General features: G+C 45.3%; 1 protein-coding gene across 2 annotated transcripts; it reads right to left on the reverse strand.

Annotated features, from left to right (window-relative positions):
• Positions 1-655: 655 nt before the first annotated feature.
• Positions 656-18,687, reverse strand: nthl1 (nth-like DNA glycosylase 1). 2 transcript variants are annotated; one of them, XM_051933523.1, is made up of 6 exons: positions 18,387-18,687; positions 13,080-13,351; positions 9,656-9,826; positions 8,237-8,396; positions 5,363-5,468; positions 656-1,248 (listed from the first exon to the last, which is right to left on the reverse strand). In XM_051933523.1, exons 2-6 carry the CDS (start codon positions 13,152-13,154, stop codon positions 1,092-1,094), a joined length of 669 nt encoding a protein of 222 aa, XP_051789483.1. In that variant the 5' UTR covers positions 13,155-13,351; positions 18,387-18,687; the 3' UTR covers positions 656-1,091. The 2 variants fall into 2 exon arrangements, with proteins under 2 accessions (XP_051789483.1, XP_028669850.1); XM_028814017.2 differs by lacking the exon at positions 18,387-18,687 and adding an exon at positions 15,731-15,907.
• Between the last annotated feature and the right edge of the window lie 128 nt (positions 18,688-18,815).

Here is an 18,815-nt window from a genome sequence, read left to right on the forward strand (position 1 = left end):
CACCACCAAGGATCCTACCAGGATCAAGAGATTCTGAGAAGAGAGCATGGTCATTGGTTCAAAGGTCACATGACTCAGGGTCAGGGGTTCAAATCTCAGCCTGGTCTGCACGGAACTGGGGGTGAGCATTAGGTCCACTGACCACCATGGACTAAATGAGTGTATGTGCCCCCTGCCCAGCCCAGACACACACCCAGTGCTTACTTTGGATTATGTGAGCGCAGGGAGGACCGGGGGGGCAGTGTGGTGCCCATCTCATAGTCCTGCAGTCCCAGACTCGATCTCCATCACCTTGGGATTTGCATTTTCTTTCTGAGTCCCTGTCAGGGGGGCATTGGTGAGCTGGCCCAGTGCTGTGTGCCAATTTGCAATGCTGTAGATGGGCACCGTGCACAGGCCAGACTCCTACCTAATGTTTCTGGGCTGTGCTGTGACTCGCGTTTTTTTTGTCACCTGGTCAGCAGATGTGAGTGTGCCAACTGAATTGTCCAATACTACTGGTGGGGCTCAGTAATTTTGACTGCATATTTAAAAAACATCAAAATGTCACACACAGTACAAACAGAGAGACCTCTGGGAACAAAACCTCCAGAACAACCACAGAGGCCTGACGTGAGTGACGGGAGATTTCACAAAGCAAAAGAGTGTAAGGATGTGAGGTGCAGTCATCATGATTTATTTAAAGTACAAAAGTTCAAAAGTGATGGTTGCTCTCTTTCAGTTTCAAGTGACAAGCGGAGAACACGTCTGCTTGCTCCAAAGCTCCCAGGCCGTGGCTACTCCCCACCTTCAGGATGCTAACGGCTGCCCGTCTTATTTTGAAGCTGACATTTTTCTCCTGAAATGTTTTATTTCCTGCAGCCATTCAGATGGCACTCTGATTTAGTTTTAGAAAGTGGTGGGTGGCGGCTGCACTGAGGATGAAGCTGACCCGAGAGTGCGGGTGACTGGATGTCAGAATAACTGGTCACAGTGTCAGGCCACCGTTAACCCCACTGTGTCCACTCATGTGTGACAGTGTGACATGATGCCATACCTGAGGAACTGGAACAGATCTTCAACGCCTTCGGGTGACGTCTGTGGAACCTCAGCTACTGGGCCTTGTTCTGGGCTTTGGCTTTGCTTGTGCCCCTTCTGGCCGAGGGGCAGATGTCCTGGTTGAGACAGTCTGAGCAGCAGGGACTGACGGGCAAGCAGATCTGCTGACCAAAACCCACCAGCAGCCAGTTGATTTCACTCCACAGCTCCCTGAAGAAGAGGACAAGATGAGCAACAGTCAGGATAGGAAGCCACGTTCAGCAGTGGGTAACCCCCAGGTGCCTGTGAAGGGGGAACACACTGCGACAATATAATACAATTTAATGGAAGGAGGGGGAAAACAAACTGAAGTGACACTTAAGGACATGCTGGCCACTTTTGAAAGCCAGGCTGTTTTTCATATTTTGAGCCTTCACTGCTTTGCCCTGGAAATGTGTGTCCTTAAGTGACACATCGTCCCTCAGTCTGTGCCAGTTTAATGGCCACTTCTGAGATCACTGGGGTGGGATGGCTGTCCACACTCAAAAGAAGTAATGGATTACCAACAAGCTAAAAGAAAACAAAACTAAACACCCCAGTGGCTTACAATGGCAGCTTACAGGGCACCTGAGGAAACCTCAGACTTGGCAAAGCCCTCCACTTTGTAGCAACCCAGACTTTGGTCCTGCACAAGTCACCCAAGACGGGATGCACATCACTTCTTTCACCGCTAGCCCCCCACCACTTCACTTCATTCGGCTCAGCACGAAGGGGGTGCGGTTTCTAAGGCAATGCCTTTTTGTGCCCTTTAGTGTTTTTGTAATATTTAATATTTTTATGAATAAATCCTTGATTTATAAAGAGTCTCTGACTGCCCTTTAAGCCTACAGTTTATGGTCGTCCCTCCTCTTGTGGGGCCTGTTGGTGTATTTCTAGTTGTTTAGCTGGCACCCCATTTTTGGGCCTTCTCCAGCTGAAGCCAGCAGGTAGTGTTAGGGGCCTGGCTGAGCTCCGGTGGGCCTCTGCTCGGCAGACCAGTTAGGATTCTTGCCTGCTCCCTCGCTTGTTACTGGAGGCCTCATGCCTATTTCGCCATTGTTGAAAGTGCACGCAATAACAATACACACAAACTGCAGACATGTCCTTCTTCTTCTTTTGGCTGCTCCCGTTAGGGGTTCCCCCAGTGGATCATCTTCCTCCATCTCTTCCTGTCCTCATCATCTTGCTCTGTCACCTCCATCACCTGCATGTCCTCTCTCACCACATCCATAAGCCTTCTCTTAGGCCTTCCTCTTCTCCTCTTACCTGTCAGCTCTATCCTTAGTACTCTTCTCTCATTATACCCAGCATGTCTCCTCTGCACATGTCCAAACCAATACCATCTCGCCTCTCTGGCTTTGTCTCCAGACTGTCCAGCCTGAGCTGACCCTCTAATGTCCTCATTTCTAATCCTGTCCATCCTCATCACACCCAATGCAAATCTTAGCATCTGTAACTCTGCCACCTCCAGTGCCACCATCTCCCACCCATATAACATAGCTGGTCTCACTACTGTGTTGTAGACCTTCCCTTTCACTCTTGCTGATACCCGTCTGTCACAAGTCACTCCCGATACTCTTCTCCGCCCACTCCACCCTGCCTGCAACAATGCCCATTACTCTGTACTGTTGATCCCAAGTATTTAAACTCATCCACCTTCACCTTCGCCAACTCCACTCCCTGCATCCTCACCATTCCACTGACCTCCCTCTCATTCACACACACATGTACTCTGTCTTGGTGGTCACAATGACCTTCATTCCTCTCCTCTCATATCTCCACCTCCCCAGGGTCTCCTCAACCTGCAGATCACAATGTCATCAGCAAACATCACAGTCCATGGGGACTCCTGTCTAATCTCATCTATCAACCTGTCCATCACCTCTGGCACACACCAATCCATGATTGTGTGTATGTAACCTCAACTTTAAAAATACCAAAGTTTAAGGGCACTCGTGTGTAACGTAAGCCACGTCAGGTGTCACGGCAAGCCTCCTCCCCTTGCCTCCTGGTGTGATGTAAAATTTTGCATACAAGTTCATAAATATTTTGTGCGTCTTTATTTGTATGGTTAAGTACCCCTACCCCCTTTCAGGGCTGAGACTCTTTGTAATTTTACGACAGGGTTGGGTTAAGTGCCTCAAACAAGTTTGGCAATTGTTTCTTTGCAGGACTCTCTCAATCAACCCCTGCATGGAGGCCAGCTATCTAGCTGGCAAGCTTCACCTTAACAAATGGTTTTGGGGGGGAGCGGGCGTGAAGGTATTCTGTGCCCCACTGGTCTGAAGTATGGCTGTTTGGAATTGGCTTGTATCAGAAGCCATTAAGTACCACGACGCCCTATTGGCCGTGGGGTGTGGACAAAGAATCTATAAATTTGCTTGCTTTACCCATCCCTCTCTCTCTCTTACAAACATCTGATGAAGGAGCATCTCACACACCATGAACTGAAAAGGACAACACAATGAAGAGTACAGCTCGGCAGCCATATTGAGGCAGGCATGCGGCCTGTTCTGAAGAAAGCTGACCACAAGTGCTGCCTTAACTAGAGACATTTACAGTGACTGACAAGTCTGTGTGCCGCCTGAAACTCCACATCAGCATTTATCAGGTTGTATGGTTACCAGTATTCACTTGTACTTTGCCTATTGTTATTATTTACAGATATGATCAATAATACATTATTTAAATTGTAACTTAACTCCTGCTTGTCTTTTACTGCACCTAATTGCCTGAGGTTATAAATGTAGAAGTTATATTTTTTTTTTTGATTTTTATTTCGTCTTATACGATTTCTCGTATTAGAAATTTGTTAGTTTTCGCATACCCCTTGGGGTCAGAGCGCAGGGTCAGCCATTGTACAGCGCCCCTGGAGCAATTACAGGTTAAGGGTCTTGCTCAAGGGCCCAGCAGAGTAGGATCTCTCTTGGCAGTGACGGGGATTCGAACCGGCAACCTTCAAGATACCAGCGCAGATCCTTAGCCTCAGAGCCACCACTCCACCCACCCATATGGTACAATACCTTATAAAGAGTGCCAAGTCTGGGAGATTTGTGGCATTCTGACAAAGGCTACACATTAATAATACAAAAGGGGAAAGTAGAGGAATAGAGAGCTCTACCAAGACAAAACACCTCCCACGTCCCATTAGGTCATCTGCCAATTAGAACTGGCCCTGTGATGGACTGGCGCCTCACACACGTATCCGATGCTCCCTCTAATCCTGGTCTCCTGAGGAGATGAGGGACAAGAAAAAAGAATGAGAGCCAGAAACAAGCCCAGTTTGTAACTGAGGAATTTATTTGCTCTTTCACCGAACCAAAAACCAAAACCCTAAATGTAGTCGAAGCTCAAATCAGAGCCGGCTTTTACCAGGAAGCTAAAAGTAAAAGGCGCTCGCTAAACCAGCCGTCTCCGATAACACAGAAACACACGAGGCTGACATTTTCAGCTGTTGTGACGGTGACGTCATACAAACTCCTTAGTAAGATGGTGGCGACTGCACCATAAAATGATGGGACCAAGATGGCGCTGTAACCAGATTTACAAATCAAACCAATTTGAAAAAAATCACATCGGGAATGGACTCAGCAGCAGCAACACAGAATAGCCATAAATGTATTTGCAGACCCCAATTCCAATAATAAGGAAACATTTGAAACCACAACATCCTCGCAGCAAGCCCACTGATGAAGGTCTGCGCCAAGCGAATACTACAGCATATGCCACTAAAGCTGGGGGGCAGATGAGCAGAGCTTGTGTATTGGTGGATGAAGAAGCTCCGCCAACAAGAGCGACACAGCTTTAAGCCCACTTGTTCTTAGAGACGTTGCTGTCAGAGACCAGCAGGACACGTCAATAAAAACAAAAAGAAACTCGGCCAAAGTACTCTGGAGTTCCAGGGAGGTGCTTTGCCAATGACGATTTCCCACTGGAATGTGGAAGTTGGCTGTGTGCGGCCCACCATGTTTACTGTGAGGTCGTGCATGTGGAGCTGTTTAGGTTTGTTCAGGCTACATGAGGCCATCTTCTTCTCCACTTGCGTTTTTATGCCTCTTTTGACATGGTGGCAAGTGTGAATGGGACCTAAAAAGGATGACCAGCCATTTTTGGCTACCCTACTATATGTGATTTGAAAATCGAGACCCCTTGTAGCAAAAAAAAAAAAAAACATCTGCTTCAGAATGAATATGGAAATAAAGACACACTGCTTGGCATACCCCCCCCCCCCCCCCCCCCAATGACTCTTGTACTTGAAGGCAGCAGAAGTAAAGTGGGCCAAGTGCTCTTTGTGTTTCTCTCTTACCTTGGAAGCCAGCTCTCTAATGCCACTCTTGTCTCCTCCGGGGCCTTTGTTTCCTTCTTCACCCATTTCAGCCGGTTGGCGATCCTGTGCACGTGTGTGTCAACTCCTGCCATGCACACACACAAAAGAGTCAACGTTTTACTGTCACAATTTAATTTAAAATGTCACAAGCTCACATAAACTCAATATGATGCTCTGAGTTGTTCTTAGGCGACATCCATCCATCCATCCATCCATCCATTTTCTAAACTCGCTTATCCTGAGCAGGGTTTCTAAGAAGCTGGAGCCTACAGTACCCCTGCAAGCACCAGGTGGCACAAGAGCGGAACACTCCTTTTACAGGTTGCCAGCGCATCACAGGGTGAACACACACACACACATATATACACACACGTATCAGGGGTCAATCTAGCATTCAGGTTCACATGACAGTAAACTTGACTTGACGTGACTTGATGGGGATTGAGTTGACAAACTCATCAGTTTCTGTCTTGCCCACTACACAAGCCATGCTACTTTCCCACAAAGTACAACAGCAGCCATATTTCTGGAATTTGAATGCTGCCAAGTAAACTCTGAAGGTAACGAGGGAGGCACTGGTGAGGAATGAGTTCACCAGTTAACCCGTTATATTCTAGTCCACTATAGGGGACTACATTGCCTCCCACATACTGTGAGGACCGCTGGGTGAATGATTATGTGAGTCACTCACATCAAGAAGTGATTCACTCTAAGAAGTCTCAACTGACCAATCCATGGCTGACAGCCTTAGCTGAACTGACCAATCAGATTGTTCTGAGAGGCCAGACACACACAGACCTGAGTGTCGTATTAAACCGAAGAAGCGCTTTAGCTCAGGCTAATAAGAACTTAAGCGTTTCTCAAGGTCTTTCTCCTGTATATGTCACACAGCACACGGGTGTTTCACTATTAAGCCAGGCACAAAGAACTACATTTATTTCTTATTATGGATTGGTTGTTTATGAAAATTGTGCAGTTGAACATAAGAAATCTGACTCTCATGGTGGCCATTCAGTCCATTGAGTGTACCTGGTTAGCCAATAGTAAAGCTGCTGTAATACAACCCCACATCTGAAAAAGTTGGGACGGTATGGGAAATGCAAAAAATAAATAAATAAATAAATAAAACACAGTGATTCTTACATGGACTTAGATTTCAATGCAGACAGTCTGAACTCAAGATATTTCATGTTTTGTCTGCTCAACTTCATTTCATTTGTTAACAGGCATCCATTGCTGCATTTCAGGCCTGCAACACATTCCAAAAAAAGTGAGTGGTCCTCAAAGTCTAGCAATATGTGGGTGGCAATGTAGCCCATGTAAGAGACGGCCAGCATCCCAACCTGGCAGGGATGCAAAAGACGGAATGATGGGGGAAGGCGGCTGTTTTAGGGCAATACGTCCCCCAAAATGCTAGATGGCAGCTCCCCTGGTTTACAGCAGTGCCCTGGATTCCCACAGGGCACCATGGGACTTGGAGTTCTCTATCTCAGCCCTGTTGGGTGCAGCCAGGGGGTGCTGTGGAAGAACCACGGGCCACAGAGTTTTCACCTGACCCGGAAGTGCTGGCAGATCATGTGGGCGGAAGAGCGAAGCACTTCCGGGTTGGACAATATAAATGGACCAGACCAAGCACAGACGGATGAGCCACAGTCGGATGGAAGACAAGACGAAGCTTGTGGTAGGAGCAGAGGACAAAAGACAGAGAAAGAAGAATTGTGTGTGCTGTATTGTTTACTGCGACTATAGTGGTGGGAAACACTTTGGGGAAGAGTTTCCTTGATAATTACAAGTTTTCTTGTGCTTTTAACTTGTGCCTGGTGTCTGTCGTGTTGGGTTTGAGGAGCAGCAGTGTCCACCCCCCAGCGGACTAGAATATAATGGGTTAAATGGTGCACTCATTCCTCACCAGAGCCTCCTTTGTTACCTTCAGTGTTTAAATCCCAGACAAATGGCTACTGCTGTACTTGGTGGGGAAGCAGCGTGGCTCCTGTGGTGGGCAAGACAGGAACTGATGAGTTTGTCAACTCAACCCCCATCAAGTCACGTCAAGTTTACTGTCATGTGAACCCAGCAGAAGGAAATTCTTACCTGTGTGCTAAATTGACCCCTGATGTGTGTGTGTGTGTGTGTTCACCCTGTGATACGTTGCCACCCTGTTTCTGTCTTGTGCCACCTGGTGCTTGCAAGGGTACTGTAGGCTCCAGCTTCCTAGAGACCCTGCTCAGGATACGCAGGTTTAGAGAATGAATGGATGGGTAGATGGATGTCTCACAAGATCAATTCGGAGCATCGCATTGAGTGTATGTGTGCCTGTGACATTTTAACTTAAATTATGACAGTAAAATGTGTGTGCATGGCAGGAGTTGACACATGAATGCACAGGATTGCCAACTTGCTCTGGAATGTGTTGGAGGTCTGAAATGCAGGACTGGATGTCTATTAACAAATGAAATGAAGTTGAGCAGACAAAACATGAACTATCTTGGGTTCATACTGTCTGCAATTAAATCAAAGTCAAAGTGCATTTAAGAATCACTGGGTTTTTTAATTTATTTTAGTTGCATTTCCCTACAGTCCCAACGTTCACAGAACTTCATCCAGATACTTTTTAGAAGTTTTTCAAGTTTCTGCTTCAACTTTATGATGTATTTAATCTGTCCCAGATTCTCACAACTCTTTTGTGTGTTAAGTGGTGTTTTCCAAAAAGCAGTGCTCTGGGTTGGTTTACTGCAAAGAGTTCAATATAAGAATCCACTCAGCTGAGCGCACGACCTCCAGGGACAGGTGGTCTCAGTCATAAGTGGCACATGTCACTGTCCACAAGCAGTTAGGACTGAGCTTGTCACTTACCAATGCCAGACACCTTATTCCAGGCGATGTCCATAATGAGGTGAGCCATCTTTGGTCCGATGCCCGGCAGCTTTACCAACTCAGCTACATTGTCGGGAATATCGCCGTCGTACTGGCGTACAATCAGCTCCGTCGTTTGCTTTATGTATTTCACTTTGCTCTGCAAGAACATTATAAGAGAGGATGCATCAGGGTCTTTGCTTTGATAAAACACTTTACAGAGTTGTGTGTATCTCGTAGTGGAAACTGCAGGCTTCACCACCTCAGAAAAAGACAGACAGAGAGAGAAGCGGGGAATACAGACAGGCCTGCAGCAGCTAGCAGCCTTCCCAGACACAGCAGTGCCACAGACAACAATTCTTACTATTGGGCAAGATATGAGATTAGAAAGACTGAAGTCTCTCCACTGCCTGAGCAATACCTACAAATGTGCCACTGTTCAGTGCCAAAAGATGCAATACAAAGGACCAGTCTGCCAACTTACCATTCGTCAGACTTAGCAATAACACTAACCACATTTTATTTTTGTGGAACAAGATTGTGACATAAGAAAGGTGCTTTACAAAGAACAGTCTACTAATAGTCTGCCAGATCCATAGGCAGCAAACGCACCAGTGCCATGGCTCAGTGGCACAAGACACAGCACAAAGGACAGGCTACTTACTGCCAGGCCAGCTTCCCATCATTGTGACAAGCCACACGTCTAGTTGTGGGTCAACACATGATATCAGAAAGACGCTGGACAAAAAATGGCTCATTACCTGTTTGCCATCTACGTGGGTGACAAAGACCCTCAATGCCATGGCTCAGTGGTAGGAGACGCAACAACAGAAAATTCAACAAAATGGACTGGCTACTTACTACTCTGCCAGCTTACCATGGATCACACATATCAATGCTGGGATGAGATATGGCTTAAGAAAGACGGTATTCATGGGCCAGGCTGTTATCTAGTCGGCCATCTCTCTGGGTGCCACACACATCAGTGACAGTGGCCATTTTTTTATTGTGGAGCAAGATGTGAAATTAAGAGAACACTCTATAAAGCACAGTCTATTATCAGTCTGCTGGGACCCTAGACATCAAAAGTGGCAGCGTCATTACAAAGGCACAAATGACAGCTTCCACACGAACCAAGAGGGACACATGGTATCATTTATCTAGACTTTTAGAAAGCTTTTAATAAGGTGCCACACAAGAGGTTAGTCAAGAAACTAAATGGAGTGTGGAGATGGCTGCACACTTGGCCTAATGGCCGCAAACACAGGGTGATGGAGAGGGGAACCTTTTCATAATGAGATGAGTTGAACCTTAGTCCCTGACACTTCTAGTCACTGCGCCGTCCCTGTCACCTGTGACTGAACACACCACCATGGCCACTGTATACAGTACATACATTGACAGCCACTAATGTGTCACCTTCCAAAACCCAACGGGGTAGATGAGCTCTCCCAGTGTCTTGTCATCAGTGTGCAGCATGTTCTCTGGAGACAGGCCATGACCTCGGAGTTTCTCCATAGCGGCAGATGTCACCTGGTCTTTGGTTTGGCTGGATAGCAACAGTGACATCAAAACCTGATATCGCATTACCTGTTGAAAGACGGGAAAGCAGACATGAGGAGGATATCAAAATGAAGACGATGCAATTGTGAAAACCACAAGGCGGATTACAAACTGTCACTCCTCAAAGCAGGGGAGTGAAATAAATAAATGGTGGCTTTGGAAATTCATACATGGTAACCTAAACCCTATTTGTTCATGGTGCTCAGGTTTCAAGGTGGTCCTCCAATTCAAACTCCTCCACAACATCCCAGTGTGTTTCATATATGAAAGGGGGCACACGTCAAATTCAAATCCTGATTGGTTTGCTTTTCTTTAATTTGGTATTGTCACCTAGGCTGCCTTTCAGCTTGATCAACTTGATCAGGTTTTGAGAAGTCATTGACGATGCGAATTGTCCAGTGTTCTGAGACGCGAGAGAGGACCCTGCAGTGATGATATTCAGAATAGAGAGTGGGAAAACCATTGGAAAACCCTGGCCACAAATGAAAGGTAATAATTACAGGTCATTTATTAACTTCACCTGTGCCTATCCCACCTGGATAAGGAGGACAGCTACGTAAGCATTCAGCGCCATCATCCTTTGGAAGATGATAGGAAAGCTAAGCATGTAGGCCTTTAATGTATTAAAAAAAAAAGTAAATTACCTTACCTGGAAACTTGTATCTTCCAAGTTGTCTTATTATCTCATCCAGATAGCTTTTCAAAGTTGTCCATCAGACACCTCAATACTGTAGTTTGTTCCCTTTAAGTCGGACTTCTGCTTCACCAGACTTGTAATTAATAAGAACACAGCAGAACAACACCACAGGTAGCCGTGTTACTGGGCCGCTCTGGGCGTGATGATGTCATGCACAACGATGTCAAGGATAACAATGGGTGTCACTGTTATGAATTGCAGCTTAACGGTGACATAAACCAGTGCAAGAAAAACAAATAAAAATGGGAAAAATGGTATCCCAGAGGATCAATACCATAAATCATGACACTAGCAATTCTCGTCATTTGCCTTGCAATTTTAATTTTTTCAGACAGTTCCTTGGTCCGTTACATATTTTGAACATTGCTTCAGGGTTTTAATCACCAATCAATCTACTGGTTACATTTTTTTGTTACTTTAAACACGTTATTAACAAAGATGAAGAAAAAGTCCATTCTCTTGTGACGCCATATTGTTTTATTATGGGCACTGCCATTTTGAAACTACTGTGTGGCAGATTGCAATGCTTCTATTAGGCAAGATGGGCCGGGAGCGTGTAACATGTGACGTCACTGTTGCTGTGGTATTAAGGTCAGCGTCGTACCCTTTCTCAATTATTTAAATAGACACATTCGGAGCGACGTCAATTGTGGCGTAGTTTACTCTTCCAAATTTAAATTGAGAGAGGTGACTTCAGCTTGCACATTCTGCAGATTTCTGTCTTTGTTTTAGACAGCAAACCACGAAAAAGCCAGCAGAGCTGTAGACGCTGCAGCAGCTTGTGCCAATCTCTGTCGCAGGCTCTTTGACGTTGTAGCAGGTAAGTGACATGATGTTTGTACCCATAACTGCAAGCAACTTAAAGGAGAAAACTCCCTGCTGGTGGTCCGGTCATGGATTATGCATACGGTGGATAAATGTGTGCTCAGGATTTCCTAAGGCAGGGGTTCTTAACCGGGGGAACCAAATGCTGGGGGTATGGGACTCGATCTCTGGATACTGGTATTTAATGTACTAATTTATACTTGGGTAGTACGTGAATGGAACGCGATAGAATCTTCAAGAACATTTGACATTTCCTGCAAATGCTTGTATTTAATTTTACACGTGTGTATTTATTACAACTTTAATTTTAAATTTAATATGTTTTAATTTTAATATTTAAATTTAATACGTGTATATTTACTGAACAAGCATGTATTTACCCATTTATTGCCAATGTACGTATCTCGAAGACTCTAGAAGCACGTTTTGCATTGTATATAAAGGCAGCGACTGCGCGCCACCATTCATTCTGGCAACTAATATAAGGAATGGTGATGATTATTTCGACAGTCAAGTAAAGGGGGTATGGGACCATATTGGACAATCCATTGGGGGTCTGGAGTCATCAAAAGGTTAAGAACCCCTGTCCTAAGGGCTGGGATATACTTAATGCCTGTGGACGCCGCTGCTATGCAAGCAGTGTACTGTACTGTCTAAACTTGCACACCTACTTTATGTAAATCTGGAGGATTCCACCAGATGGCAGTGTGAGACATCGTCAAGGTGAGAAAATGACCTCCGGTTTTGAAAGATGTTGGGAGATAAAAATTCTTTGCACTCTGATGCTGTTGCAAAGGTGCAACAAAAAAAAGACAGCAACAGTGACACAGAAGATGGTATGTGAGACCTTTAAATGAATTGCGCCATTATGATTGAGAATATGCGATGCCTGCATTGCCTACGTGAGAAATGGATGAAGAAAAGCACCACCAATACTTTCATATGTCAGCATTTAGAGTGTGCACACTGATCCTGTTGGAGCTGCAACACGGCTTGTCGTCACACTGCGTTACCTTGCAACGGCCGAATCCCCACTTCTACTCTTGGACATTTACCGCTTTGCATGGATGTATCTGCCCCGAATTTGCTTCCATTTCACCTTGTCACTATGGAGATGTTGAAAGTAATTGACGATGCTGACATCACCTACCAAAACGTGAACACACACGCCACCCACATGCACATGCGTTGTGTTAATTTCTGACGACGTGCTCAGAGGATGAATTAAAAGAGCGCTGGGAATGCGTGGCAGCCATGATGCGTGCGCGGAAGCGTTCTGAGTGTCAAGTGTAAACCCGGCCTTACAATGAAAACAGCCTCATGGCTGCACATCCTAATGATTCGGCATTTCTCTGATGCTGTCATTTATCTGCAAAGCACCACGAGGACCTTCTACCCATCATCCATTTTATGCTGAGACTCCAACAGAGATTTGAATTCTCCATCAAGTATGTCTCTCAAAAATGTTATGTTTAAGAAAGTTGCACAGACCCTGCTGTCTGTAAAGTTGTTTTAGCCCCCACAAGCCACTCTGGGTCTGCTTTAAACTACATGATAATGTTAATAACTGTAGGAGTGAAGAGCAGCCTGTGTATGGCGAGACAGAAAATGGCGTTTTGTGACCACTAGCTGGTGATACCCTGAAATGATCTGTGATCGGAGGAAACATCCACTCCTTCAGTAAATGCAGTGGAGGTCCAAACAGCCATGAACATTGGTGACCAAGCACACAACAGTCAGCAATCCCATCCAACTTACCTTGGGAGTGGCATCCTGGTCAAAGCATTTGTTAGCTCCCATCTGATCCACAGGGGCGTCCTTGTTCTTCCTCATTTCCCGGATGTTCTCCAGCTGCCTCTCCCAGCTTTGTGGTTCCCACCTGGAGGTTTTTGGATCGATGCTGTCAGATTCATATTCGATCACAAGACCCCTCCTCCTCCTCCTCCTCTCTCTGTCCTGTGGTGGCTTTGCTGTGGAGTCACCAGGGGCATTTTCAGATAAGCAAGGTGGGGCACAGCCATCTTGAACACCTGCAAGGTCAGAAGATGATATGGCATCAGTGTCAGTGGGAGAGAAGAAAACAATAAGAGGGGCACCTGAGTGTAACGAGCACATGCTGCAAGACTGTAGGCAGAGGTCCGGGGCAGAGGGTGAGGTCAGGGCCAACCTTACACAACACAGTGGCACATTCACCTGGGCATGTGGGTTACAAATAAAGAATATCAAAAACTGGGTTGTATCATAAAAACTATTAAGAGTTAGCAGGGGTCCCTGGTGTAGAGTAAAGTGCAGGCAAAGTCACTAAACGTGCAGGAAATGTGAATTTCCCATTGGGATTAATAAAGTATCTATCTATCTAAATAAATGAAAACTTTTGACCCCAAACCAAGATTTTGCTATTTAAACCCATCATGGAGAGCAACACTACATATACAGTATCTGTTTGATGGTCCGGGTTGGCTCTGGCAGCCCTAACACCACTTGCACCCGGAATCGCCAACAACATGGCCGGCATGAGCCGTGCAATGAGAACACACAGCAAGCAAGGGTCCAGGGTAAGAAGCGCACATTGCTTTAATTTAAAATAATCAGAGTTCAAAGTGCTTCAAATCAAGTATTGCAGTTTCCATTATTAAGAAATAAATAATACCAAAGATAAAAACAAGTGGAGGTGAAACAGTCACAATAAATATATTAAAATCCAAGCTCATTCTCCGTCACACCTTTCCAATCTGCCACCTCCGTTGGTCACCGTGACTTCTTCCCGGATGCCACTGTGTCGGGACCCCATCCTTCTTTCTGCTCCCGTGGCTTTTGTCACCCTCTTACCAGCCGACGAGGGCACCGCTGCCTCCTGGAGCTCCTCAACGTCTCCATCTTTGCACAGTGACAGAGCCTGAGGGGATCTGCAGAGAACAGTGCCAGGAAATCCCAAATGCAGGGGTGTGAAGCGTCAGACCCATCTTTTTGAACAGCAAAGGCTTTTTCTGTCACAACTCACGTGCAGGTCACACAATCTCTTTCTGACTGCAGACGCATGCACTCTGAAACCAACTTTTGCAAGAGTTACCTGCAGATCCCACAATGAAATTTTGGGGTCCTTGGAGGCTTCTTCTTGTGTCAGCTCTTGGGCCAGCCAGTCCTGAACAAATTAGCAGTTGTTTGAAATCTACATTACTTGTAGGTGATTTTCCTTGCAATGGAATAACTGATTTCAAATAATTTGGATAAATCCCTTACCTGATTCCTAGACATCCCCAACCTTCTTTCTGGAAGCCTTAGAAAGCTCCTTTAATCTTGGCATGATGGCACCATACACATCAATAGCAAAAAACACTACCAGGCTGGAGATATCTGTGGTGCAACCTGCAGACTCCCCAAGGAGGTTCTAATCACTGGCACCTCATCTAGAACACCAGATTCTAAATCTGATGGATTTAAAGTGGTGATAAAAGTAAGGGCGGAATCATTTTTTTCCACATAACAACCCTGCATTTTTCTTTATTTAGATGACGAGAATGAATACACCATGTCATTATTATGTGTCATTTGTCCAAGGACTTTATCTGTGGGCACTGTTTGCATGAAGACCTACTGTTTGCCTGTACAAATATGTTGGAAAAAAGTCCACAATTTCCATGGGGCATACTTACATTTTCACATGACTGTAGAATGGCAAAATCCGTAACTCTTCATCCAGTTTCTAATCTGCATATCCAATTGTTGGTCATCGGGCTCAGAGATACTTGGGTGTGAAGTGAGAAGCAACATGGTTACAGTGCCAGCTCGTCTAAGAACTCACTCACTCCTACATGATCAATTTAGGGGGTTCTGTCATGTGAGTACCCAGGTGAAGAGAGAACATCCAAGGGTCTGGGATGGATTTGTGCAACAATAGCGTTAACTACGGCATCATCCAAAAATGTATGTACTGATGATAAATTACATACAAATTGCTTAGAAAGCACACAAAAATAAAACTCAAAGCGACTTCTTCTACAAGACCCGCTGCTTTGGAATGAAGGCACGGCGCGTTCCTCTGGACAAGAAAACAGAGTGCAGTAAACGCACGTGTGCAGCACCCAATCAGACCGCGGCTTGGTGTCACATGACCACTCCACGTGTCCGAAACCCGCTATATTTGGGCCACGCCCACAGTCGCGAGGAGAGACGCGAAGCGAACTCAGAAAAGAAAAAAATAAAAGACTGACGGAGACGTGCAGAGCAACGCTGAGGGAGGATTTGACACATTAGCGTTTACATTCACTTTACGCTCACAGTTCCGGATTCAATCCCGATCTGACTTTTGTCCGCTTAAAAAAAAACAACTTTTGCTAAGCATTTCCAGCCGCAGTACGTATCGCAACGCCATGCGCGCTAATGTTAGAACGAGTGTTTTCCCACCTCACCTGCTCCTCGTGCTCTGCCACCACCTGCAGCCCTTTTTTCGGCTGCTCCTCCTGCCCCCTTTGCTGCCGCCGTGGCTCTTTTCATGGTTCTTGTTAACATAACATTAACCGCGTGTTCGAGCTGACCGACGAGAAGTTGTTTTGAAGATTCGTGCCAGACGTTCACAGTCAGTGGTGTTTTAGCGCCACCTACCGTATGGAGGCAGTTACAGCGTTTGGAAGTCTCGTTGCGTCCTTAAGCCTTTGGAGAGCTTATTCGTGATTCTGCCATCGCGCTTTGGTTTTCTTTCAGGAGCCCATTGAGAGTAACTTTCTATATGCCTTGTTGAGAATCGGGGGATGGGTGTATATATAACGTTATTTGTCCGCGGGCTAGAAATATTGTTTTGTTTTTTTTAAATAATGTCAATAAATAATATGACAAACAACAAATCTTTCTCAAGTATGAATCAGAATGGCTAAAAAGAAAGAAAGAATAGTGAAAAGGAAAAAAAAACAAAAACTACTGACTTGACCGCGCTGCTGCCATTTAGTTAGGAGAACCATCTGGGTCCTCCATGCGTGGAGTTTGCATGTTCTCCCCGTTTCTGCGTGGGTTTCCTCCCACAGTCCAAAGACATGCAGGTTAGGTGCATTGGCGATTCTAAATTGTCCTTGGTGTGTGCGTGCCCTGCGGTGGGCTGGCACCCTGCCCGGGGTTTGTTTCTGGCCTTGTGCTCTGTGTTGGCTGGGATTGGCTCCAGCAGACCCCCGTGACCCTGTAGTTAGGATATAGCGGGTTGGATAATGGATGGATGGACTTGACAGTTCCTGAAAGGCACTATAAAGGCACATTCTTGTTGGAATAAAGGAGTCCTGGTCGCGTTTCTTGACACACTTCTGCTAAATCAAAACCTCAGCGTCAGTGCGGCAAAGACAGGATGCACAGATGAGCATTGCCTCCTCAGCAGGGGGCCTCATTTATAAGATGATCATAACACCAGATACAATCCTGCATGAAAATCAATGTACAGAATTAAATTCATTGAAAGTGAAATTGACTTAAAACCACAGATAAATCAAGCAAATAATGTATATTACTAGCTGTGCTACCCATCTAAGACGGACTGAAATCTAATCAACGTAGACCTTGGCATCACTGTTTGCAGTGCACCATCTATTGGAATGTACAGTGTTTTGTAATGCCTGTAGTAATTAGATGAATTGCTTTTGTCATTCCAACAAATGGCGCATCACTAACATTTGTAATAATGAAATGCATTGCTATAAATGTTTGTGATGTGCCCCCTGTTGGAATGACAGATGCAATGCATATGTCTCTTATGCCATTTAGTAAGGGATTCATAAAATTGGTGTTAATGTGTGCAGTGCGCTATCTGTTGGAATGACAAATACAATGTATTTTTATTAGTACAAATGTTTGTGATGTATCCCCATGTTGGAATGACAGAGGCATAACAACCAGATGGACACACAGATACTTATCGTTTTATTAAGGTGGCTATTTTATATGCAGGTTATGACTGCAAAGCATAATAAAATACACAGACCACGGTGACGTATTGAATGATGATTGAACTTCACTTCTGTCAACATACATAGGTCCTGAACAGAAGGGAAGTGTGTGCCACTCAAAAGTATGTGCCAACTTCCCTACCCTCTATAGTGCCCTGTGGCCTTGGAGTTAATGGGTGCTGTCCCAGAATTCAATGTACCACTGAAGATGGATTCCACTGTGCAACAGCAGAAGTTGGTGCACATGGAGGACGCCATCCAGGCTTTCCTCAGACATTTAGATTTTGTGTTATTGTATGTATAACGTACACAAAGATGTGCAGGTTAGGTGACCTGGTATTGCTAAATTTTCCTGTGTGTGTGTTCACCCTGCGATGGACTGCCACCCTGTCCGGGTGTTCCTCCTGCCTTGTGCCTGATGATTGCTGGGATAGGCTCCAGCTGCCTTGGAACCCTGCCCTGGATAAGCAGTCTATGAAAATGGCCAGATGGGTCATTATTAGCCATTGTGCATTAATGTTACAATGATGTCATATATACTATTTAACTACAGTGTGTTACTTTTGTTTCATCTATGGATGTAACCCCAAGACAAATTCCTGACTCCCATATTGCCTGGTAATAAAAGTCTCTGCCTACAAAGGGAAAGCAGTCTTGGCAACCATACTAATTAACCTAACCTGCATGTGTTTGGGATGTGGAAGTCAAACTGGAGGAACCTGAAGAAAAACCCACACCAACATGCAGAGGATGTGCAAGCGCCATACCACCCATTTTTAAAATATCCATCCATTCAACAATTCGTCAATTTCCGGCAACCACATCGTTGGGGTGAAGCTGGAGTTTAGCGGGCATTGAACGCAAGACAGGAATAATCCCAGGACAGGTCGCCAGTCCATCACATGGTGAGCACAACCACACACTGGGGGCAGTTTAAGTAAAATATATGCAGTCCCTAAACACAAGAAACGTCACGATATGTCATATCATAAACATTCACACAACTGACCTGGTGCACTGAGGTCACAATCTAGGCTAACAGATGACACAACTGACTGGTGACAGGACCTCGACCGCTCTCCATCCAATCAGTCAGCGATAAGGTTTTGTCCAGATACCTCCGTTGTGCTTCATCTCTTACCACGTGGATAGCGATTCTCAAATCCAATCCATGATATTTCAGGTCTTCTTTCACATTGTCAATCCGCTTCTTCCTTGGTCGTCCTCTACTCTTCCACCGTTCATATGACTTGCACACCTGGTAGCCGCTTTCCTTCCATTTATGTTCCATATCCAAACCATAAACGCCTTCTGTATCTGGACCTTATCTATTAGTTAATGCTCCATTGTGCTTCTGATCACTTTGTTCCCCCTCTTGTCCTTTGGGGATTTGCTCAATATTCTTCTCATCTAACGTCTTTCCACCACAAATCTGTCTGCCGAAGGAAGGGTATACAGGTTTTTCGCATCATTTATTTTTGGTTTCGTTAGATATGTCTTTAATCTTCCAAATCTTGCTTAGTGTTTTTAAAATTTACCAAAACATTCACTGAACTGTCCCGTTACCCAG

Source organism: Erpetoichthys calabaricus, chromosome 11 (genome assembly GCF_900747795.2).
Source record: "Erpetoichthys calabaricus chromosome 11, fErpCal1.3, whole genome shotgun sequence".
NCBI lineage: Eukaryota > Metazoa > Chordata > Cladistia > Polypteriformes > Polypteridae > Erpetoichthys > Erpetoichthys calabaricus.

Excerpts from the sequence above, each read along its gene's own strand:
- nthl1 (XM_028814017.2), bottom strand. The coding sequence starts at position 15,830 with ATGTTAACAAGAACCATGAAAAGAGCCACGGCGGCAGCAAAGGGGGCA. Across the intron at positions 9,827-13,079 it reads ACCAGGATGCCACTCCCAAG|GTAATGCGATATCAGGTTTT; the intron begins GTAAGTTGGATG and ends GTCTTTCAACAG. Across the intron at positions 8,397-9,655 it reads ACCCCGTTGGGTTTTGGAAG|AGCAAAGTGAAATACATAAA; the intron begins GTGACACATTAG and ends ATGTTCTTGCAG.